The sequence below is a fragment of the Gopherus flavomarginatus genome, chromosome 18 (genome assembly GCF_025201925.1).
Source record: "Gopherus flavomarginatus isolate rGopFla2 chromosome 18, rGopFla2.mat.asm, whole genome shotgun sequence".
In the NCBI taxonomy this organism is placed as follows: Eukaryota; Metazoa; Chordata; order Testudines; family Testudinidae; genus Gopherus; species Gopherus flavomarginatus.
Window position 1 is genome coordinate 22087877 of NC_066634.1, and position 23512 is coordinate 22111388.

General features: G+C 62.1%; 1 protein-coding gene across 1 annotated transcript in view; it reads right to left on the minus strand.

Annotated features, from left to right (window-relative positions):
* Positions 1-2848: 2848 nt before the first annotated feature.
* Positions 2849-23512, minus strand: part of PLEKHG2 (pleckstrin homology and RhoGEF domain containing G2) — a 32832-nt gene continuing 12168 nt past the window's right edge. Inside the window, exons 5-18 of the mRNA XM_050928332.1 lie at positions 22379-22425; positions 21904-22054; positions 18404-18535; positions 17894-18076; positions 17303-17395; positions 16490-16576; positions 16158-16191; positions 15503-15604; positions 15061-15162; positions 14324-14365; positions 13801-13838; positions 12835-13110; positions 9969-11586; positions 2849-7359 (exon numbers count right to left, since the gene is read on the minus strand). Of these exons, the coding sequence (XP_050784289.1) occupies positions 4868-7359; positions 9969-11586; positions 12835-13110; positions 13801-13838; positions 14324-14365; positions 15061-15162; positions 15503-15604; positions 16158-16191; positions 16490-16576; positions 17303-17395; positions 17894-18076; positions 18404-18535; positions 21904-22054; positions 22379-22425 (5397 nt within the window). The 3' untranslated portion in view covers positions 2849-4867. The remainder of the gene's footprint in view (positions 7360-9968; positions 11587-12834; positions 13111-13800; positions 13839-14323; positions 14366-15060; positions 15163-15502; positions 15605-16157; positions 16192-16489; positions 16577-17302; positions 17396-17893; positions 18077-18403; positions 18536-21903; positions 22055-22378; positions 22426-23512) is intronic.

Below are 23512 nucleotides of genomic sequence, written 5' to 3' on the forward strand. Positions count from 1 at the left end.
CTGGGCCATGACTGGGTGCCTGAGTGTAACCGTAATACACCTAATAGCAATAAAAATATACAGCACCTGGCACAATGCGGTCCTGGGCCATGACTGGGTGCCTGAGTGTTACCGTAATACACCTAATAGCAATAAAAATATACCGCACCTGGCACAATGCGGTCCTGGGCCATGACTGGGTGCCTGAGTGTTACCGTAATACATGTAATAGCAATAAAAATATACAGCACCTGGCACAATGCGGTCCTGAGCCATGACTGGGCGCCTGAGTGTTACCATAATACACCTAAGAGCAATAAAAATATACAGCACCTGATACAATGTGGTCCTGGGCCATGACTGGGCACCTGAGTGTTACCGTAATACACCTAATAGCCAAACAAAAGTACAGCACCTGGCACAGTGGGGGTCCTGGACTATGACTGGGCTCCTGGGTGCTACTGTAATCTAACTAATACTAATAAAACACACAGCTTCTGACACAATGGGATCTGGGCCATGAGTGGGGTGCCTGAGTGCTACCGTAATACACCTAATAGCAATGAAAACATGCAGTGTTTGACATGGGGGGAGGGGATGTCCTGGTCCTAGGTGCTACTCTGATGCAGACAATAATAATAATACCCTGGAGGAGTGGCTTGATTTACAACCAGGCTGAGGGAGACAGAACCACCCCCCCTTCAGGGCTTAAGATGATCTCAGACTATTAGAGATGAGGCAGAGACATAATGTGGTGGGGAGTTTATCCCCCCTCTGCCAGGTTCATAGAAGATTAGGGTTGGAAGGGACCTCAGCAGGTATCTAATCCAACCCCCTGCTCAAAGCAGGACCAGCCCCCAGGCAGATTTTTACCCCAGGTCCCTAAATGGCCCCCTCAAGGATTGAACTCACAACCCTGAGTTTAGCAGGCCAATGCTCAAACCACTGAGCTATCCCTCTTCCCTCAAAGTTCTTACACTTTGCTCTGCAGCACCTGGTGCTGGGCACCCCCAGAGCCAGGATACCAGGCGAGACGGGCCTCAGCTCAGCTCCAGTCTGGTGACCCCTCTGATGTAAACCGGGTGGAAGTGAGATCAGAGTCTGGTCCATGAACCAAGAGTTGCTAAAAGAGCAATGTGAGGGCAGGGGAAGTGCAGTTGATTTCATTAAGCGAAGAGACGTACTGCCCTAGGGTAGGTTAAAACCCCTGAACTTGATGAGCTAACCGCTGCCCTTTGCTCAGGTCTAGTGTAAGATACCACAGCGCTCTCAAGCCCATGGCAAACCACAGCCACTCCAGAATTCAAGAGCCTTCAGTGGAGGGGAATTTGGCAGAGTATAGGTTTCAGGCGAAGAGTCTTGGGGGCATGGCACAAGGAGAGAGAGAGACAGAAGCAGAGAAAGACAGACACACACCCAGGATGTGTGCTGCTGCAGGGAAGGAAGTGACCTCCTGTTTTTTGGGTCCACCTGTGTTCAGAGAAACAGGACTTTCTACGGTCCCTTGCAAATAAACAGCATTGCCTCAAAGGTGCCGGATTCTATCATCAATTTCTCTGCCCAGCTGGAACAACTGCAGGGCCCCCCAGCTTTGACTGGCTGCTTGAGCCAAAAAGGGTGGTCCGACCTCCATGGGGAAGGAGATTGTTGATAGCAGAGGGCTTTATAATTGAGCAAAGACAGAACAAGATCTAGCAGGAGGGAGTTGAAGCGAGACACATTCCGACTGGAAGCAGGGAGGGGGCAGCAAGTTTGTAATGGGGCAAGGAGCTAACCACTGGAGAGGTTCCCCAAGTGACCGGACAGATTCTCTCTCCCAGAATCTTTAGATCAAGACCAGGTGCCTCTTGATAACGATTGGCTGGATTATACAGAAGGGCAGAATGGTGCCTTCCGGCCTTTTAAAAAAGATCTACACGAGAAGGAAACCAACGGCATTTTAAACCTGGCCATGACATCTTGGATGGCTTGCCCAAGGCTAGCATTGCCCCTAGCAGTCTGAGCAGACAAAAGTTGAATCTCAAACGGACGAAAACATACAGGCTCATCCATTACAGGTGGTAAAGGAGGCAATAACCCTAGAGAGATTTCTTTTTTCTCCTCAAATGGTGGGCTGTGAAATTATTTGTAGAAACATGTAGCTAAGGCCACGTCTACACTACAGCATAAAATCGAAATTATTAAAACCGGTTTTGTAAAACTGGTTTTATAAAATCGATTTTACGCATCCACACTAGGGCACATTAATTCGGTGGTGTGCATCCATGGTCCTAGGCTACCATCGATTTCTGGAGCGGTGCACTCTGGGTAGCTCAGTAAAAGAATGAGACCAATAACTTCGATTTCCATCCACACTAACCCTAAATCGATATAGTAATATCGATTTTAGGGTTACTCCTCTCATTGGGGAGGAGTACAGAAATCGATTTTAAGAGCCCTTAAAATCGAATTAAAGTGCCTTGTAGTGTGGACGGGTACAGCGTTAAATCGATTTAATGCTGTTTAAATCGATTTAACGTTGTAGTGTGGACCAGGCCTCAATGGTTCCAACTGGAAGGCTCGATATTAAATAGTGGAGTCTCTTTAACTACCTGCTGCTCCAATTTAAAATCTCCCTGTGCAACCCAGCTTTAGAAATGAAGCAGAAAAACTCATTGCAAAAAGCCAGAAATAGCTGTACCGCTTTCTAAGGAGCCAATATTTATTTCACTGTTCGCATTTTATTGCCACCGTTCCTGATTTCCTCTTTTAGGGAAAGGGCACACACACACACACACACACACACACACACACACACACACACACACACACACACACACACACACACACACACACACACACACACACACACACACACACACACACACACGATTGCTATGTCTGGAGGGATTTTACTATAGAAGTGCAATATTTAAACAAACTTATTTTGCATCTTCAATTGGTCAGAGAGATCGACTAAAATCTCACGGCAACTCAGCTCCAGGGAAAGCTGGGAAGAAACTGAGGGGTGGTTTTGAGTTACAGGTTTTATGGGCACAGAGGGGGGAAAAATCATTCTGGAGTAATTTGGACCAGTTGCCACTCTGTAGAGATTAAGAGCTGGAGATCCACCTAATTTAAATGGGGCATCTTACACTGGACACAGTGGGGCCAGATTCCCAGCTGGTTTAAATGGATACTGAGCCAGTGATTTCCATGTTGATCTGATACAAATACTTTAAAAAAAAACAGTTCTACCCAACTGTCCCACTGCAATTTTTATGGGCAAATTTTCTGAATTTAAGGTGTGTTTAGGCCTCAGAAAGAGACGGACATGGCTGCCTTGCCATTTCCAGCACACTCTGAGGCCAACCCTTAAGCAAGTGTTGAGGGCCCATCTGTGGTTCCCTTGCAGAGAAAGTAACGTCCACTTCCTACACATTTGAGGGCACGGAGACTGAACAGCACCAGCTTCAGCTCACCAGAGCTGTAGTTTCAGTTTATGTTAGATTAATTACAGAAGCACCTGGGAAAATTGAGATGTATGCTGTGCCCAGAGCAAGCTACGCACCCTGCCCCAAAGAGTCCACAATCCCCATGGGGAAAAATGAGGCACAGGGCAGATTAAGTGGCTAGACCACAATCACACACTAGAAGTTTGTAGCAGAACTGGGAATACAACCCCTGGCCAACAGCTCGCGCAGGTTTAAGAGGGACTCGTGTGGAGCTGGGTTTCTGCCGGGGGAGGCCCAAACACCAGAGTGAAGGCACAATAGGGATGGTGTGGCTGACACAGCTCAGCATCTCAATGCGCCAGAGTCCAAAGACTGAAACTGATCTCTGGGTCAAGCGATCTGAGCCGGGCTCCATACAACTTAACGGGGACAGATGCGGCGGGGCTGGCGGCTCTGTACCAGGACAATGGCTTTCCCCATGCCTGCTGCCCTCGCTCTGCTGGGCTGCCTCAAGGAGAGTTTGGCTGAAGCAAGGATTTGGCCCGGAAGACACTTTGGTTTTCACACTTAAAAGCAGGAAAATAGTTGGGTGTATTCCTGCTGCCTCTCTGTGGGTCCACACTGCTCCCTTCTGGCTAGGCGGGTGCGCGTGCAGATCCCCGTGCTGGCTAAGGAGGTGTGCATATGTTTGTACTGCCCTGTGCACGCTCCTGCCCCCTGCTGGCTAGGCTTTTGTGTGAATCTGTGTCCCCTCTAGTGCGCACTCCTCTTTACAAACACCCACCCCACTCACTTTGGTCCCGATGCAGGCCCAACCCGCCGAGGAACAAGTCTGGCGGTTAAAACCACCCAGAGCCAGAACCGAATGCCATCTGCATCATGACGGGGCTTGCAGGGCAGAAAGCCCTTTACCTGTTGGCCTGTGAGTACCTGGCCAGGACCACCACAATCAGTTGGGGGCACACAGCTTTTACAGACTGGGCCCCACTGATCCCTCCTGGCCTGGAAACTGTTGCTTAATTGCACGGGACTCTTTGAGTTCAGCTGCGTTATCCACCCCACTGTGCCTCTGAAGTCACTCAGGAATCCAGATCCCCAGCTGGCATCAATGGGCTTCATACCATTGGGGGTCAATTGGCCCAGATCCCCAGCTGGTGTCAATGGACATCGCTCCACTAGGGTCAGTGGACCCAGATCCCCAGCTGGTGTCAATGGGCCTCATTCCATTGGGATCAATGGGCCCGGATCCTCAACTGGTTTCAACAGAGTAGGGCCAAATTACCCTAGCTGGGGATCTGGCCCCACCCCTGTCAACCCCAGTGGGTCAGTAACAATTCATCCCCCCTACATACCATCCAGCCCCAGAAATATATCAGCATTGGTCCCCGGGCACGTGCAGAGCTGGGAGCGCTCCTGCAGCCATGGCTGTGAACCCCCCTGCTCGACCTGCGCTGTCACGTTTTCTGCGGGGTCTCTAAGGTGCTGCCGTTGATCCGCCTTGCACTGTGCTGCCCGGGCGCCGCCAGCAGCGGGTGGGTGAGGCTGACCTGAGCGTTGCTGAAGGAGGCGATCCGGCCGCTGCCCCCGATCTGGATATTGACGGTGGTGGAGTAGCTGGCCCGATGGGGTCCCGTGTCCCGAGCCAAGTCCACCCTTGCTTTGGGATACTCCTCCGGTGAGCCCGGCGCCCCCATGCTGCCTGCCCGGTCAGTGTATCTGGAACGCAAGCTGGGGACGTCCGGCCACTTGATGCCATCCAGTTCATCAGGGCTGGGACTGGCTGAGTTGCTAGAGGGTGCCCTGAACCCTGCCCTGTCTCCATCCCTAGGGAACGGGGGGCTCTCGGGGTTTCCCCTCGGCCTCCTGCCTGGCTGAGGTAACGTGGCGGAGAGGTGGGAGGTGGGCTGCAGGGGGGAGGAGAGGCGGAGGGTGGAAGGCTGGGTGGGGACGTGCAAGGGGGTGAAGGAGCAAGGCCGCAGGGGGGCGCAGCCACCTCTTCCCACTGCGGGGCGCTGGCTGGAGGGAGGCGGGGAGCACACCCGGGGGCAGGCTGGCGCTGGAGACTGGACTCTGGAGCTGGGCTCTGAAGTGGAGGAGAAGGGGGTGGGCTGCTTAGCCCGGGGGGCCAGGCACATCCCCGAGAGACGGTCGAAGGCCAGCAGCACGGCCGAGCCAGACACCAAGGGGATGGGCTCCCCCAGCCAGCTGGAATCGCGGCAACAGCCCGGGGCAGAGGGCGACCCAGGGCTAGCACAGGGGGAAGGGCAGACACTGAGCTGGGAAGGGTCCCGCTTGCTGGTACAATGAGACCAGGCATTGGCCTTCTCACTGGGGAATGGTGCAGATGGGGGTGCTGGGGCTCTGGAGCCTAGGGGGCCAGGGGGCAGTCTCGGGACAGCTGAGCAAGGAGGCAAAGGCCTGGTGGGTGCTGGGGTCTCTGTCGACGGAGTCTGGGTGCCAGGTGGCCCCAAGGGGCAGGAGGATGGTCTCGGGATGGCTGAGCAGGGAGGCAGAGGCCTGGTGGGTGCCGGAGTCTCTGCTGCAGGAGGCTGGGTGCCAGGTGCTCCCAAGGGGCAGGAGGACGGTCTCGGGATGGCTGAGCAAGGAGGCAGAGGCTTGGTGGGTGCCAGGGTCTCTGCCAACGGAGGCTGGGTGCCAGGTGGTCCCAAAGGGCAGGATGGTCTCGGGATGGCTGTGCAAGCAGGCAGAGGCCTGGTGGGTGCCGGAGTCTCTGCTGCAGGAGGCTGGGTGTCAGGTGGCCCCGAGGAGGCACCATTTCTCTTGGCCAGGCTCTGGCTGATGCAGGAGGCGGCGATGTACCTGGAGATGGCCGCGGCGCTGGAGGAGAGGCGCCGGTGTGCCGGGGAGGAGGTCTGGAGGCGTGGCAGAGCTGGGAGGGGGCTGCGATCCAGGCCGGAGCTGGGCGAAGTTGGAGCTGACCGGGCCACGGAGCGGCTGGGCTGGGCAGCTGCAGCTGAGGACAGCTCCGGGGATGGGTGTGCCACGCCCGTGGCCCGGGAAGGCAGGCGGGTGCCCCAGGACGGCAGAGCTGCCAGGGGCAGGGCATTGCTGTGGAGCAGAGATGAGGATCCTGCAGCACTGGAGGGTGCCGCCGGCGGGATGGGGTCTGGCGCAGGAGGCAGGGACGCCTCTCCTGTCTCGCAGCGGACAGGCCCCAGCGATGGTTGGGGGAGCAGCTCCTCAGTGCCAGGTGGGGAATCCCTGCCCAAAGCCAGGGCCCGCTCCTCTGGCAGCAGGACGGTGATGGGCCCACTCTGCTTCCCCGCTGGCTCCAGGGGGCCAGCGCCAGGGATGGAGGGGCCTGGCCCCAGCAGGTCAGGCTCGGCGGACGTGCCGACACACGCAGGCTGCCGTTCTGTCGCAGGGCTGGGGGAGGCCACTGGGACCGGCCCAGCCACCTCCGGCGCCTGCTGGCTCGGGGCTGCTTCCCAGAAGGGAGAGGAGGCTGCCGTCTCTGCGGAAACCTCCCCGGCGCTCGGCTCACCCCGGCGCCCACAGGCCGGCAGCCCGGCTTGGCAGCCCAGCACCGACAGGCACCCGGCTCCCTCAAAGTCCCCGGCTTCGGGTGTCATGCCAGTTCCACTGGTAGCATCGGGAGCTGGCGGGGGAGAGCTGCCCATGCCGGGGCCTTCCCCAACCGGATCGCCTGGGCTCGGGGGGTCCCCGCTGAGCTTCGGGGGCAGTTCCACCAGCGAGGGGGGAGGTGGAACAGCTGCCGGGGCGGGAAGCTCCTGCCGGGCGGCTCCCGGCTCCTCTGCCGGGGGCAAACCCAGACACAGGGAAGCCAGAAGAGGTGCAGGCCTGTCACTGTGCAGATCCAGGGCGTTCCCTCGGACGGCGGCCACCAGCAGCACGTTCTCCTGGACGCAGTTCACGTGCATGGGGGGCTCACGGATGAGCACATGGCCGTAAAGCCGGGGTTCGCCTGGGGGAGACAAGGGGAGAGGGGTCAGCAGCTCCCTGTCGGCTTACGCCCCTTATCCCCACGTGCAGCCTAGTGGGTAGAGCACAAGCATGAGCTTCAGGAGACCCGGATCCCGGTCTTGCGCTACTCCGGGGTGACCTTGGGCAAGACTGGTGCCTCAGTTTCCCCATCTGTAAAAAGGGGATCCAATTTAACCGCCTTCGTGAAGCACTTGGAGACCTGCTGAGGGGCCGAATATTATTCTCTCGCCTACTACAGGGCTGAGCACGCAGCCTCAATTGACCCCCAAAGCTAGAGGTGCAGGGATCCAAGCAGGACAGAGCCCAGGGTCAGACCCGCCCCCCTGCCCCAAAACTGGTGTGAACGGGTGTTAGGAGCCACAGAAGTCAAAGGAATGGTGCTGATTCCAACTGCCTGGAGATATTACTCCGGCGTTCATCCCAGCTGGGGACCCATCCTGAACTCCTTTGAGCAGGGAACTCCGCCCGTCGTGCGAGCGCACCCCATGCCAGCAGGGGGGCTGCGGTCTCTCGCGCACATCCATATACATTGCTCAGATGGTAGTGTCCCATTTCACCAGAGCCAACACCGCCCCCCACGCTCCGCTTTCCCAGCAGCCCTTCCCATCTGCTGTCAGGCCCCCGCAAGGAACATTTTCTTTGCTGGGCGCCGGTCCCAGGACAGCTGCTTTTGTTCTGACACCGGGGGTTGGGGTCGGGGGGAGGCCATGCTTGCAGGAGGAGCAGCCTGCAGGGGTTACCACCAGCTTTCTAATCTGATCCCCCCAGCAATGACTGTGTGTGCGTGCGTGTGACCGAACGGGACCCAGCTGCGCCTGCGAACGCTTCCTGCACAGAGCTGATGAGTTGCAGGCTGCAGGGATAGTCCCCACCCACTTAGGGGAATTGGGACTAGAACCCGCGTCCCAGCAATCCACCCCCCTACGCATCTACGGCTTGAGCAAAAGGAAAGCCTCACAAGCTGGTCGCTCCTCTTGCACCTCAAGCCCTGCCACAGCCGGCAGAAAGTCCCCTCTGCAGCTCCCTCCACCCCAGGCCCCAGGACAGCTTTGCTCAGGCTCTGCATGCCCATCTCCCTGGGTGGCTCTGCGCCGGCCGCACGCGGCAGGTCACGGCAGCAGGGACCCGTTATCTAGTCCTGGGACAGGCCGGGTGGCTCCGGGGTGCAGTTCGGCCTGCTCTGGTGTCCAGGCACCCGGGACACCAACACTCGGACAGCAGAGACTGACGTAAGGAGGGATCCAGATACACGGACCTGGGAGGCAGGGGGCAGGGAAAGCCAGCGGCCGGGGAGCCGGGGGCAAACAGGCCAGGGCTGCTGGAGTTTCAGATCCTGCCCCAATTTGGACTCCATGTTACCCCATTGCCCTGGGATCCATCATGATTCTCCACACAGCCTAGAGATTTGAAGGAGGGACTGGCTGGCTGGGGGGCAGGGAATGGGGGGCACGGAGCCTTTCCCCTCTAGGGGGCACCGGCTCTGATCCAGTCCAGGGTGGGGGACTGGCTGGCTCGGGGGGGTGGGGAATGGGGCACGGAGCCTTTCCCCTCTAGGGGGCGATAGCTCTGATCCAGTCCAGGGTGGGGGAGCGGCTGGCTCAGGGGGGTGGGGAATGGGGCACGGAGCCTTTCCCCTCTAGGGGGCGATAGCTCTGATCCATCCGAGGGTGGGGGAGCGGCTGGCTCAGGGGGGTGGGGAATGGGGCATGGAGCCTTTCCCCTCTAGGGGGCAATAGCTCTGATCCAGTCCAGGGTGGGGGACTGGCTGGCTCAGGGGGGTGGGGAATGGGGCACGGAGCCTTTCCCCTCTAGAGGGCGCAGGCTCTGATCCAGTCCAAGGTGGGGGACTGGCTGGCTCAGGGGGGTGGGGAATGGGGCACGGAGCCTTTCCCCTCTAGGGGGCGATAGCTCTGATCCAGTCCAGGGTGGGGGACTGGCTGGCTCAGGGGGGTGGGGAATGGGGCACGGAGCCCTTCTCCTCTAGGGGGCGATAGCTCTGATCCAGTCCAGGGTGGGGGACTGGCTGGCTCAGGGGGGTGGGGAATGGGGCACGGAGCCCTTCTCCTCTAGGGGGCGATAGCTCTGATCCAGTCCAAGGTGGGGGACTGGCTGGCTCAGGGGGGTGGGGAATGGGGCACGGAGCCTTTCCCCTCTAGGGGGCGATAGCTCTGATCCATCCGAGGGTGGGGGACTGGCTGGCTCAGGGGGGTGGGGAATGGGGCACGGAGCCCTTCTCCTCTAGGGGGCGATAGCTCTGATCCAGTCCAAGGTGGGGGACTGGCTGGCTCAGGGGGGTGGGGAATGGGGCACGGAGCCTTTCCCCTCTAGGGGGCGCCGGCTCTGATCCAGCTTAGGGGGGGAACTGGCTGGCTCAGGGGGCCGCGGAATCGGACATGGAGCGTGGAGCAGTGGGGAGAGGGGCAGCCACGCCGCAGAGAGCCTGGCATACAGAGTGACACCCTGGGGTGCCCTACAGAGGGGTGGAGTTCTCTGATACTGGGGCTGCCCCGGGCCCCTCCCAAGGCCCCCCTCCAAACAGTGCCCCAGCAGGGGGGTCCTACCCACCCAGCCACAAGCCCTGGGACTCACATAGAGGGAGGCAGGGCCCTGGCATCTCCTCCCGCAGGCTTTCCAGGGTGCCTATCCTGCTGGGTGCCAGGCGGCGCGGCCCGTCCTGCGTCTTCCGGGCCATCTTGGCCCGGCTGATCTTCTCGCTGTACATCCGCGCCAGGGCCTGGACCTTGCTGAGGATCCGCTCCGAGTTCTCCAGCAGGCAAGGGGCAGTGTCCTCGTACAGCCCTGGCAGGGGGGCGTAGCCGGCGGGCGGGACACCATCGGCCCGAGGGACCCCGTCGCCACGGGGCAGCCGGGGTGGGGCAGCCAGATCCGATTCCTCCACAATCCACAGGGGCTCCAGGAACGGTGGGGGCTCACGGGTGGCTGCCGGCCCTTTGCTGCCCAGCTTCATGCGGGGGGTGCGCGCTCCCAGGGCGTCCGCCGCCCCCCGCTCTTTCTCCCGCCACGCCCGCCGGATCTCCGCGCACGACTTGTACTCGGGATCCTGGCTGGCAGGGGGCGGGGCAACATGGCTGGCAGGCTGGCCCCGCCCCTTCTCAGCATCCTCTTGGTTGGCATCAGCTTCGGTGCCTTGGTCAATGAGCTGGCCCCGCCCCTTCCCAGCATCCTCTTGGTTGGCGTCAGCTTCGGTGCCTTGGTCAATGAGCTGGCCCCGCCCCTTCCCAGCATCCTCTTGGTTGGCGTCAGCTTCGGTGCCTTGGTCAATGAGCTGGCCCCGCCCCTTCCCAGCATCCTCTTGGTTGGCGTCAGCTTTGGTGCCTTGGTCAATGAGCTGGCCCCGCCCCTTCCCAGCATCCTCTTGGTTGGCGTCAGCTTTGGTGCCTTGGTCAATGAGCTGGCCCCGCCCCTTCCCAGCATCCTCTTGCTTGGCGCCATGGATGTCTGGGTTGATTGGCTGGCCCTGTCCCTTCCCAGCATCCTCGTGGGCCTCTTGGTTGGCCCCAAATTGAGTGTCTTGATCAAAGGCCGGGCCCTCACCCTTCCCAGAATCCTCTTGGTCGGCGTCATGAGGGGTGGTGTTCTGGTCAAGAAACTGGCCCCACCTCCTCCTAGCATTCTCCTGGCGGGCAGGGTGGGCCTTGGCCCAAGAAGCCCTGCCCCGCTCGCAGTCCATAGCCCCCTCCTGCTGGGGGAGACGGTTGAGGTGGAGCACAGAATCCCGCACCACCCCGGTGGGGGCGGAGAGGGCACCCTCCCGAGCGGGGGCGTCTGGGGCAGCCTCGCCCGCCTCGTAGTAGCACTTGATCTTCTCGATCAGCAGCCGGTCGTCTCGGGTCAGCGGCGAGTCCCGCGCTGACCCATCCCCGTATGGGGGGCAGGCCCCATCAGTGGAGCCGAGCTCCCCGCTGGACGCTTCCCGCCCTGCACGCAGGGTGTTATCCCCTGCCAGGACCTCTGGCTTGCCGGCGGCCTCCTCTGCACCCAGGTCTTCTAGGACACAAAGTGGGGAAGGGCCCCACTCCTCCTTTTGCTCCTCCTCCGATTCGCTCTGGGGGGGATGGCGCGGCGGGAGGGGTTGCGTCAAGCCGAGGCTGCCACAGCAGGGCTCGTCTCCCCCTGTGGCATCTGCCTCCTGAAACTCGCTTCCCTCGGCTCGTTCTTCCAGCACGGCTCGGCTCAGAGGCGGATCCTGGGGGATCAAAGCAGACAACAGCAGGGTCAGAGCCAGGCTGGGGGGATATTTCCCAGTAAAGGATTGTTCCGTCAGAAAACGGTGATCTGTCGAAAGCGGACTCCCGCTGGCGGGAAATGGACGCATTTCTCGCCTCAAAAACACCTGGGGGAAAACGTTTCTACATTTTTTAAATGAAAAATTCCAGTCTTCCGGTTCAAACCATATAACAAAAAATAGAAATAAAAAAAATGAGGTGACGAGGCAGTGGGTGGGTGAATCCTTCACTTCACTCTTTGTTTCCATCTTACAAAGTGTTACCCGGGGCAGGCAGGGCTTGAAAATCACCCCAAAATGCGTTACGTCATTTATGGAGAGTCCCGAGTTTAAAAAAAAATAAAATAAAAAGGATCAAAAGTAAAATGAAACGTTTGAAATGACCGGAAGGGAAACAAATTTCCAACTGGCGAAAATCTTTGAGATTTTGATTTTACGTCCCGATTCGGGAAGGGAAAATGTTTCAATCTCTTGACCCTGTTCCTAGAATGAGCAAAGCTTCCCGTCCAGGTCTAGCTAACAGATCCTTGCGGTTTCACTTAATAATCACACAGCTCCTGGAATCATGGGCTCTCGGGGGAATCTAGGCTTTCATTCAAAGCCCAAAAGGAAATTGCCAGCCCTCCTGGTTGCACAGAAAAGGGTGAAAATGTGAGCTCAGAGCAGAAGACAGAACCCTTGACTTTCATGATTTCTCAGGCAAAAATCACAGGATTTCTCAGCCAAATCTCAGGCTGGGCGAAAGGCTGATGGTGCAGCGCTGGTAGAATTTTCACAAAGCGGTTTTGGATACCAAGTCCCATTTAAGGGAACCGGGAAGAATCAGACTCCAAAGGGCCCAGTTGGATTTGAAAATGGGGCTTTCGCTCTTAACTCAGGTGCTTTTGAAAATGTTACCCATAGGCACGCAGAAGTCTAAGTCCCAGGCTCTGCTCTAACCACTAGACCGCACTTCCCTCAGCCAGAGACAGACCCCACGAGTCCTGGCTCCCAGACCCCCTGCTCTGACCACTAGACCTCACTCCCCTCCCTCAGCCAGAGACAGACCCCAGGAGTCTTGGCTCCCAGACCCCCTGCTCTGACTACTAGACATTACTCCCCGCCCTCAGCCAGAGACAGATCCCAGGAGTCCTGGTTCTCAGCCCAGTGCTCCCTCCACTAGCCAATGCCGCTTCTACCTTCTCTCCCATTATGCCCCTTCTCATGTACCTGTTCTGGCTGTGGAGTGGGGCTCCCAGGGCGCTGCTCCCCTTGCCCCCACGGCGTCTCTTCTGTCCCCAGGTCCCCACTCAGCCCCCTCTGGCTGAGTAGCTCCAGGATCTCCTCGGTGATGGACAGCGGCTCCTCGGCCAGGCAGAACGGGGGTGACTCGGCATCCTCGCCGGGGTCCGACTCCTCGGCCACGCTGGAGTCCAGCGTGCAGACACTACCTGAGAGTGCCAGGGGCGGCGGGGCGGGGAACAGCTCCCCCTCGCTGCCCGCGTGCTGAAAGGGGAACAGGCCCCAGGCTGCTAAGGAGGGCAGTCCTGGACTGATCCCACCCCCCAATCCCTCCCTCCACACAGGCCCCCCAGACCTGGGCACTGGGTGGGGAGAGGAAAGCGAGGTTATTCACCTGTTTTAACCCCCCCTCTCCTTGCCAAGCTGGGGATAGAACCCAGGAGTCCTAACTCCCAGCCTCCCCCCAATCTAACCAATAACCCTCATTCCCCTCCCAGAGCTGGGGATAGAACCCAGGAGTCCTGGCTCTCAGCCTTCCCCCCTCTAATCACTAGCCCCCACTCCCCTCCCAGAGCTGGGGATAGAACCCAGGAATCCTAACTCCCAGCCTCCCCCCCCGCTCTAACCAATAACCCCCATTCCCCTCCCAGAGCTGGGGATAGAACCCAGGAGTCCTGGCTCTCAGCCTTCCCCCCTCTAATCACTAGCCCCCACTCCCCTCCCAGAGCCAAGGAGAGAACCCAGGAGTCCTGATTCCCTGCCACCTCCCACTCTAACCACTAGATCCCACTCCCCTCTCAGAACCAAGGAGAGAACCCAGGAGTCCTGCCCCCACCCCCTGAGCTGGTAGCACAGCACACACCTTCCAACTTCCTACCCTGGCACTGAGACCCTATTGGCAGCAATAAAACACCAACCAGGGAAGGGAAACCTCAGAACACGCTGGCCCCTTACCTTCAATTTGGGGGTGGCTGGGAGCCCCCGACAGCGACCTCCGCACAGAAGAGAAAGAGACAAACCCAGAGTTAGACACCTGAGCAGCCGGCCCCGAAACCCACCAGCACGGACCCGTCTTGGCAAAACAAGGGCTAGCCCTGCCAGCGCCTCCTGGGCTCAGGTCCTGTCCCGGGCTCTTAGGAACATGGGAATTTTCAGATCAGATCAGACTTGGGGCCCATCTACCCCGGTATCCTGCCTGCATCAGAGGAAAGGGCAAGACTCCCCTCTAGTGGGCAGTGATGGGATAGCCAGTGACTGCCTAACCCTCCAGGAAGGCTGAGGTCCATAACTCAGGACTGGCTGCATGTTGGCAACGCAGCCAATTGAGGGGCCCGGTTGGGGGGAGCCCAGGGCTGGGATAGCAGGGAGGCGAGGGAGACTGAGGCGCACCAGGAGAGCAGAGGGAGAGCCCAGGGCTCAGTGGGGGCTGCGGGTCGCGACTGAGGGGCACCAGGAGAGCGGGGTGTGGGATACTTACCGTTCTGCTCCTGCCCCATCTGGCTCAGCTCAGTGGTCGGCTCTAGGGGGAGAGGAAGAAGCGTTAGCCGAAGTCCCCCGGGAGCAGGGAGAGGGCGGGAACACCTCATTAAGGCCACTCAGGTTCCACCCTGCCAGGAAGAGCTGGGGAGGCTCGGGTGACCCGGGGAGCTCCCCTGTGTGGCCCACCCTAGCAGGCGGAATGACAGCTGGGGAAACTGAGGCACAAAGGGGGGAAACTGAGGCACAAAGGGGGGACGAGACTTATACAAAGTCACAGGGGGAGTCTTTGGCAGAGAACCCAGGAGTCCTGACCTTGTTGTTTCCTGCTCTAGCCACTAGACCCCATTTCCCTCCCAGAGCTAGGGAGAGAACCCAGGAGTCCTGGCTCCCAGCCCTTCTTCTCTAACTCACCAGATCCCGCTCCCCTCCCAGAGCTGGGAGTCAGGACTTCTGGGTTCTCTCCCCAGCTCTGGGAGGGAAGTGGGGTCTAGTGGCTAGAGCAGGGGGGGCTGGGTTCTCTCCCCAGCTCTGTCTTTTACATGCCTCAGTTTCCCCATTGGAGGGCGGAGGGGCTCTATCTTCGTAGCCCAATCAATCCTTCCCCTGTCAGCTGAGCCACTGAGGCCCCATTTGCATGAGTTGGGAGGTGCCACCCCCCGCCAGTCCCCATAGGAGCTGGGCTGAGTCCCGGCAAACTCCTCTCCCGCCGTCCCGTGCTGGCTCAGGGGCACTCACCGGACTGCCTGCGCCCCCGGCGGTACTGAGTGGCGCCGTCCGGCTGGACGACGGGGCAGCTTTTGCGGGCTCTCTCCGGGCTGCACATGAATTTGGGCGGCTCTGAAACAGGACAGGAGAGCCCAGATCGGAGAGGAATCCAGCTGCACCCCTGCCTCTGGCTTCTCTGGGGCGTCAGTCAGCCCCCACTCTGAGCTGCAGGAGCTGGGTCAGGATTCCGCCCCCTCCCCCCCAGCTCGAGTGCAGCAGGGTCCTTGCACATGGGGGGCATTAGCGCCAGGACTCACTCCCTGGCACATGGTCCCACGCCCACCCTGCTGGTGTCAAGAGCCCCATGGCGTCCTGGCTCAGCTCAACGGGGCACTGGCCTGGCCTATGGCTGGGAACCCCCCCTTCGGTGCAGGAGCTGTTGCATCCCGCTTTCCCCCCAGCCCCTTCGTACCTGACTGCCGCCTGCCGCGGGGGAAGCCCCAGGCATCCTCCATCCTTGGAGAGGGGGCCGGCGTCTTCAGCGGCTCTGGGCTGCAGCGGATCTCCGGGGAGCCTGGTACAGATGAGGGGTTGGAGCGTCTAATGCCACCACCTCTGCCCCCCTCCCAAATCCTGTCCATGCTTCACACCCCGGCAGCCCCATGAGTCATGTTCTCTGCTCATACCCTGCCCAGTCCCTCCTCCTTCCATCCCCTCCCTTCCCCTCACTCAGCAATGGCCTCAAGGCTACTGGCCTACAACAGAGGTGGGGGGCTGGGAGTCAGGATGCCTGGATTCTCACTCGAGCTCTGGGAGAGGAGTGGGGTCTAGTGGCTAGAGCGGGGGGGGGCTGAGAATCAGGATGCCTGGGTTCTTACTCCAGCTCTGGGAGGGAAGTGGGGTCTAGTGGTTAGAGCCGGAGTCTGGACTCCTGGATTCTCTCCCCAGCTCTGGGAAGGGAGAGGAGTCTAGGTGGGCTGGGAGTCAGGACTCCTGGGGTCTCACTCCAGCTCTGGGAAGGGAGTGATGTCTAGTGGCTAGAGCGGGGCGGGGCTGGGAGCCAGGACTCCTGGGTTCTCTCCCCAGCTCCAGGAGAGGGGGCTGGGTGCAGAAAGCCACTCACTTACTTTGGAAGCTGTTCTCCAGCAGCACTTGCTTGGCCTGTAACAACAAGAAAAGGGGGTTACACACCTGGCTGCAATGCACAGCGCCCCTGTGGGGATAAGAGGGGAACGTGGCCTCCAGGGGCTACTGCACACCTGGCTGCAGCATGCAGCACTCCCTGCAGGGGTAAGAGGGGAGTGCAGCCTCCAACACCCAGTCCCTTGTTGGCCCCTGGCTGTGGCCGGCTGGGGGAAGCAGCCGGGGGCAATGGCTCCATTAGGGATAGGAGTGAGGTCTGAGAACAGACTCCGAGCAGCCAGCGGAGATCCCTTAGCTGCATCCTTCCCCTGCTCACCTTCTGTGGGATAGACGCTGGGTGGTTCTCAACGATCAGGCGCTTCAGGTAATGGATCCACAGCCGCTTCTCTTCCTGGTTCCTGGCCTGCAGAGCGGACGGGGGAAGTAACACCCATAGCTGATTTGCTGCCACCTCTGGGGCGGGGGGTTGGTTATACAGGGACCCCTCATCTGGTGCTGAGATGCAACTACCTCTGGGGTGGGGCGCGGGGGCTGGTTATACAGGGACCCCTCATCTGGTGCTGAGATGAAACTACCTCTGGGGTGGGGCTGGTTATATAGGGATCACTCGCCTGGTGCGGAGATGCAGCCGCCTCTGGGGTGGGGCACGGGGGCTGGTTATACAGGGACCCTCCCCTGGTGCAGAGATGCAGCCACTTCTGGGGTGGAGTGTGGGGGTTGGTTATACAGGGACCCCTCACCCGGTGCTGAGATGCAGCTACCTCTGGGGTGGGGCAAGGGGGCTGTTTATACAGCCCGGCGCGAAGGATCCAAGCCAAGGCGCAGAGGGGAAACCAAGGAGCAAGTGCCAGGGGATCTCCAGTAGCCACAACGTGTCAGGATCTCAGCTGTGTCTGTCTGGCACAAGGACAACACGCCTGACCACAACCCTGGGGCAGTGAGGAGAGCGCCCCCTTTTGAGCTACACCCCACCCGCTGCACGGCGCCCCCTAGTGCCGCATTGGGGAATTGCCCTTCGAACTCATTGCAAGGGAAGAGTCCCGTCCCCTCCACCACACACACACACTCAACCCCACTGCTGAGCCCCTGCCCCCTAGCGCTGCAATATCAGGGGTTGGGGGGCACTCACCTGCACCACGTGCTGCTGCTTGGGGATGGTGAGGTCCGAGATCTTGAAGCTCAGGGGGTCCTTGAGGCTCTCCGACAGGGCCAGGTTACAGCACTGGGGTGGAGGGGGGAGGAGAGCGCAGAATGACCCCCACTCTGGCCACCGGCCCCTCGCGGGAGCAGGAGACAACGCGGGGGTCCGGGTGCAATAGGGGGGAGCTACAGAGGGGGAACAGCTCAGGGGCCGGGAACCCCTCGATGGGGCCCACGTGGGGCTAGTACAGACCCCGCCCCGACCGCAGGAGGTGGCTGGGGAAAGCCAGCAGAGGTAAGCGGGCCCCCCCCGCCCTCCAGTGTATTTGGGGTGCCCCTCCCCCTGCCTAGCCCCCAAAGGATAGGGAGCCCCCGCCCCCTAAAGGAATGGAGTGCCCTGTCCCCTGCTCATCCCCCAGAGCACAGGGACCCCTCACTCGACCCCCAGAGAAGAGAGCGAGCCCTGGCCATGCCCCCCAGGGGATAGGAGTGTCCCTCCCCCTTTCCATCCCCCACTGGACAGGGCCACGCCCCCCGGGACGGGGTGCCACTCCCCCTTCCCCCCCTTTCCCCCCCTTACGAAGATGTGGCTCTTGTAGACGAAGGCCGGCCCGCGGCGCTTGGCGACCAGCAGCATCTTGCTGAAGAGGAAGAAGGCACGTTCCCGCCGCACCCGCTGCACCCGGAACTGCCCCTCCAGCACCAGCTCCCCGAAGGCCTCCAGCTCCGGCCCCATCCAGCCCACCAGCAGCCCCTGCAGCTCCTGGGGGGGACACGGCTGCAGATCAGCCCCCGCGCGGGCTGGGGGTGGGGGGCGGGCTTGGCTGGATGGGGACCCCGCCAAGGGGGTGATCCAGGGGGAAGGGTCCCTGGCATGGGAGGGCTCCGGGGGGGGAGGGAAGCTGGGGGTGCAGCCAGGAAGGGACCAGGAGATGGGGGAGACTAGCTGGGGTCTGCCAAGGGGGTGACCCGGGGGGGAGGAGATCCCATCTGGGAGCCATGAGGGGGTGTGGAAACAGCTGGGGTCTGACCAGGAGGGGCCCTTGGGGGGGGGGCTGAGTGGGGTGGTAGGACAGTGCCCCCCCCTCACCTGCAGCCGGGCGGCGTGCTCCTGCTTGCGCTTCATGTCGTTGATGTACCAGGCCACAGCCGTCATGGTGATGGTGGCTTCCTCCACCGCCTCGTAGCCCGCGCTGCTCCGCTCACAGTGCCGGGCCAGCTCCTGGGGGGTGGCAGGAGAACGGCCCCTCAAGCACCCACCGGCTCCCCGCATGGGCAGCCTGGGGGCCTGGCACAGACGCCAGGGAGAGGCTGAGCTGGGGCCTCCAGGCAACAAGGGCCATGCCCCTGGGGGAGCTCCCAGCGCTTCCAGGGCCTCTCCCAGCAGGGTGCAAGGGGGAGAGTTGCAGGAATGCTGGCTGTGGGGGGAGCTCCCAGTCTCTCCCAGCAGGGGGCGCTATGGGGAGCGGGGCGGGAGCTCTGGCTGTGGAGGGAGCTCCCAGTCTCTCCCAGCAGGGGGCGCTGTGGGGAGCAATGCAGGAGCTCTGGCTGCGGGGGGAGCTCCCAGTCTCTCCCAGCAGGGGGCCCTGTGGGAAGCGGGGCGGGAGCTCTGGCTGTCGAGGGAGCTCCCAGTCTCTCCCAGCAGGGGGCGCTATGGGGAGCGGGGCGGGAGCTCTGGCTGTCGAGGGAGCTCCCAGTCACTCCCAGCAGGGGGCCCTGTGGGGAGCAGGGCGGGAGCTCTGGCTGTCGGGGGAGCTCCCAGTCTCTCCCAGCAGGAGGCCCTGTGGGAAGCGGGGCGGGAGCTCTGGCTGTCGGGGGAGCTCCCAGTCTCTCCCAGCAGGGGGCCCTGTGGGGAGCAGGGCAGGAGCTCTGGCTGCAGGGGGAGCTCCCAGTCTCTCCCAGCAGGGGGCCCTGTGGGGAGCAGGGCAGGAGCTCTGGCTGTCGGGGGAGCTCCCAGTCACTCCCAGCAGGGGGCGCTGTGGGGAGCAGGGCAGGAGCTCTGGCTGCGGGGGGAGCTCCCAGTCTCTCCCAGCAGGGGGCCCTGTGGGGAGCGGGGCAGGAATGCTGGCTGTGGGGGGAGCTCCCAGTCTCTCCCAGCAGGAGGCCCAGTGGGGAGCAGGGTGGGAGCTATGGCTGCGAGGGGAGCTCCCAGTCTCTCCCAGCAGGGGGCTCTGTGGGGAGCGGGGCAGGAATGCTGGCTGTGGGGGGAGCTCCCAGTCTCTCCCAGCAGGGGGCTCTGTGGGGAGCGGGGCAGGAATGCTGGCTGTGGGGGGAGCTCCCAGTCTCTCCCAGCAGGGGGCCCTGTGGGGAGCAGGGCGGGAGCTATGGCTGCGGGGGGAGCTCCCAGTCTCTCCCAGCAGGGGGCGCTGTGGGGAGCAGGGCGGGAGCTATGGCTGCAGGGGGAGCTCCCAGTCTCTCCCAGCAGGGGGCGCTGTGGGGTGCGGGGCGGGAGCTATGGCTGCAGCGGGAGCTCCCAGTCTCTCCCAGCAGGGGGCCCTGTGGGGAGCAGGGCAGGAGCTCTGGCTGCGGGGGGAGCTCCCAGTCTCTCCCAGCAGGGGGTGCTGTGGGGAGCAGGGCAGGAGCTCTGGCTGCGGGGGGAGCTCCCAGTCTCTCCCAGCAGGGGGCGCTGTGGGGAGCAGGGCGGGAGCTATGGCTGCGGGGGGAGCTCCCAGTCTCTCCCAGCAGGGGGCACTGTGGGGAGCAGGGCGGGAGCTACGGCTGCGGGGGGAGCTCCCAGTCTCTCCCAGCAGGGGGCGCTGTGGGGAGTGGGGCGGGAATGCTGGCTGCGGGGGGAGCTCCTAGCCTCTCCCAGCAGAGGGCGCTGTGGGGAGCAGGGCTGGAGCTATGGCTGCGGGGGGAGCTCCCAGTCTCTCCCAGCAGGGGGCGCTGTGGGGTGCGGGGCGGGAGCTATGGCTGCAGGGGGAGCTCCCAGTCTCTCCCAGCAGGGGGCGCTGTGGGGAGCAGGGCAGGAGCTATGGCTGCGGGGGGAGCTCCCAGTCTCTCCCAGCAGGGGGCCCTGTGGGGAGCAGGGCGGGAGCTATGGCTGTGGGGGGAGCTCCCAGTCTCTCCCAGCAGGGGGCGCTGTGGGGAGCAGGGCGGGAGCTCTGGCTGTGGGGGGAGCTCCCAGTCTCTCCCAGCAGGGGGCCCTGTGAGGAGCGGGGCAGGAATGCTGGCTGTGGGGGGAGCTCCCAGTCTCTCCCAGCAGGGGGCTCTGTGGGGAGCAGGGCGGGAGCTCTGGCTGTGGGGGGAGCTCCCAGTCTCTCCCAGCAGGGGGCCCTGTGGGGAGCAGGGCAGGAGCTCTGGCTGTGGGGGGAGCTCCCAATCTCTCCCAGCAGGGGGCCCTGTGGTGAGCAGGGCGGGAGCTATGGCTGCGGGGGGAGCTCCCAGTCTCTCCCAGCAGGGGGCACTGTGGGGAGCAGGGCAGGAGCTCTGGCTGCGGGGGGAGCTCCCAGTCTCTCCCAGCAGGGGGTGCTGTGGGGAGCAGGGCAGGAGCTCTGGCTGCGGGGGGAGCTCCCAGTCTCTCCCAGCAGGGGGCGCTGTGGGGAGCAGGGCGGGAGCTATGGCTGCGGGGGGAGCTCCCAGTCTCTCCCAGCAGGGGGCACTGTGGGGAGCAGGGCGGGAGCTACGGCTGCGGGGGGAGCTCCCAGTCTCTCCCAGCAGGGGGCGCTGTGGGGAGTGGGGCGGGAATGCTGGCTGCGGGGGGAGCTCCTAGCCTCTCCCAGCAGAGGGCGCTGTGGGGAGCAGGGCTGGAGCTATGGCTGCGGGGGGAGCTCCCAGTCTCTCCCAGCAGGGGGCGCTGTGGGGTGCGGGGCGGGAGCTATGGCTGCAGGGGGAGCTCCCAGTCTCTCCCAGCAGGGGGCGCTGTGGGGAGCAGGGCAGGAGCTATGGCTGCGGGGGGAGCTCCCAGTCTCTCCCAGCAGGGGGCGCTGTGGGGAGCAGGGCGGGAGCTATGGCTGCGGGGGGAGCTCCCAGTCTCTCCCAGCAGGGGGCCCTGTGGGGAGCAAGGCGGGAGCTATGGCTGTGGGGGGAGCTCCCAGTCTCTCCCAGCAGGGGGCGCTGTGGGGAGCAGGGCGGGAGCTCTGGCTGTGGGGGGAGCTCCCAGTCTCTCCCAGCAGGGGGCCCTGTGAGGAGCGGGGCAGGAATGCTGGCTGTGGGGGGAGCTCCCAGTCTCTCCCAGCAGGGGGCTCTGTGGGGAGCAGGGCGGGAGCTCTGGCTGTGGGGGGAGCTCCCAATCTCTCCCAGCAGGGGGCCCTGTGGGGAGCAGGGCAGGAGCTCTGGCTGTGGGGGGAGCTCCCAGTCTCTCCCAGCAGGGGGCGCTGTGGGGAGCAGGGCAGGAGCTCTGGCTGCGGGGGGAGCTCCCGCCTGGGCAGTGCTGGGGTCTTTGCTCCGTGGATTCCTCCATCTCACCTCCCCATCACAGTCGCTTCATGCGGGTGCTCGTTCCCAGAGCCCTTTGCAGGGAACCTGCACACCCCACCTGCGCCTCTGCCCACCTGAATCTCCCGCAGCCCGGGGAGAGGGGCAGGGGGTGTCCTCCTGGCTCTAGAGCCGGGGCGGCGGGGCCCTGGCACCGTTGGGGATGTCACCCACCTGCAGCAGGAGATGGTATTTGAGGATCCTCTGGACGGGTTTCAGCAGGTAGGTCTCCAGGGGCAGGGAGTGGCACAGCGTGGCCTGGCGCTCCCGGAAAAACCCCGCCAGCACCTGGTTCTCCATGCACTCCCGTAGCACCGACACCGAGCTGGGGGGAAGACGGGCAGGCTAGCTGGGCACTGGACTGGTAGGTGGTGAGCAATGGGGGACGGTGCCTTCCGCCCCAGCGCTGGGTGAGGGAAAGTGCCCACTTGCCCTGGCACCAGAGGGTGCCCATCCTGGCACCGGGCGAGGAGGCCTGCCTACCCGCCCCGCCTGGCTCCTAACACCCCAGCCCCCTTCCCCAAGAAGGGCTGGGAAGACACACTCGGATCCCAGGGGCTCGTGCATCCTCTCCCTCCTCCCCCAGCCTGGGGGGGGTCCCATCGATCCCCAAGCCCTCCCCACTCCTGGGCTGGGGACACCTACTCACTTGGGGTAGTTCATGCAGTACAAGGTGTAGATGTCAAATTCCTCGCTCTGCAAGAGAAAACGGGGTGTTAGGGGAGGGGGCAGCGCCAGGGAAGGCAGGGATGGGACAGGAGTACGGGGCAAGCACGGTCAGGAGTCGCCAGCCGGGGAGAAAGCCGAGGTGCAGAGAGGGAGGAGGGTTTCACAGCCCCACTCCCAAAGGGCACCCAACTCCCCTGGTGCTCAGATGCGGCTACCTCTGGGGTGGGGCGCAAGGGTTGTTCATACACCAATCCCTCACTTAGCACTAAGATGCATCTGCCTCTGAGGTGGGATGCGGAGAGGCTGTTTATAAGAGATCCCTCACCTGGCACTGAGATGCAGCCACCTCTGGGGTAGGGCACCGGGGCTATTTTTATAGAGATCTCTCACTTGGCTGCAAGATGCAGCCGCCTCTGGGGTGTGGCACTCCCAGCCTAGACTCCGTCCCCACCTGTCTGCTCTACTTTGCTTGGCTCCTTCACAGTTCGTTCCCACCCCACTCTTCCAATCTCCCACTGAAGTTCCCAGACCCCAGATCGGCCCCTCTACTCTGGCTGCACCCCTTGGACCTCAGGTCAGTCCCTCCCCAACCCTCCTCCCTCCCCCCCATATCCCTTGATAACCTGCCCCCCCAACCCCACCCCCGGCAGGCATCGCTCCCAAGATCCCCTTAGTGGAAATCAGTTTGCTCCATCCATCCAGCCTCCCCCACTCCATTCATCCATCCAGCATCCCTCTTTCCCCCTCCAACCCCCATCCATCCATCTGTCCTTTATCCACCCAGCTCCCATCCTTCCACCTCTGTCCCCCCAACCACCCTTCATTCCTGCCCCCTCTCTCTCATCCTTCCTCTCTCAGCCCTCCCCCGCCACAGGGTCCCCCAACCAGACCAGGGGGGTTCACACCCCCTACTGCTCTGCACCAACTCCCCCTAGTTGGGAGGGGCCCCTTTCTCCTTGCAAAGGGCTGTGGGGGCTTAGATGACTCATCCCTGTCCCATCCCTCCGCACCTGTACCCAAAGTGGAACAGAGCTGGAGGGAGCTCATGCAGTACACACCTGGACACACTAGGGGGTGCAGGAGAGGTGGGGAGGGGGGTAGGGAGGGGCAGGAC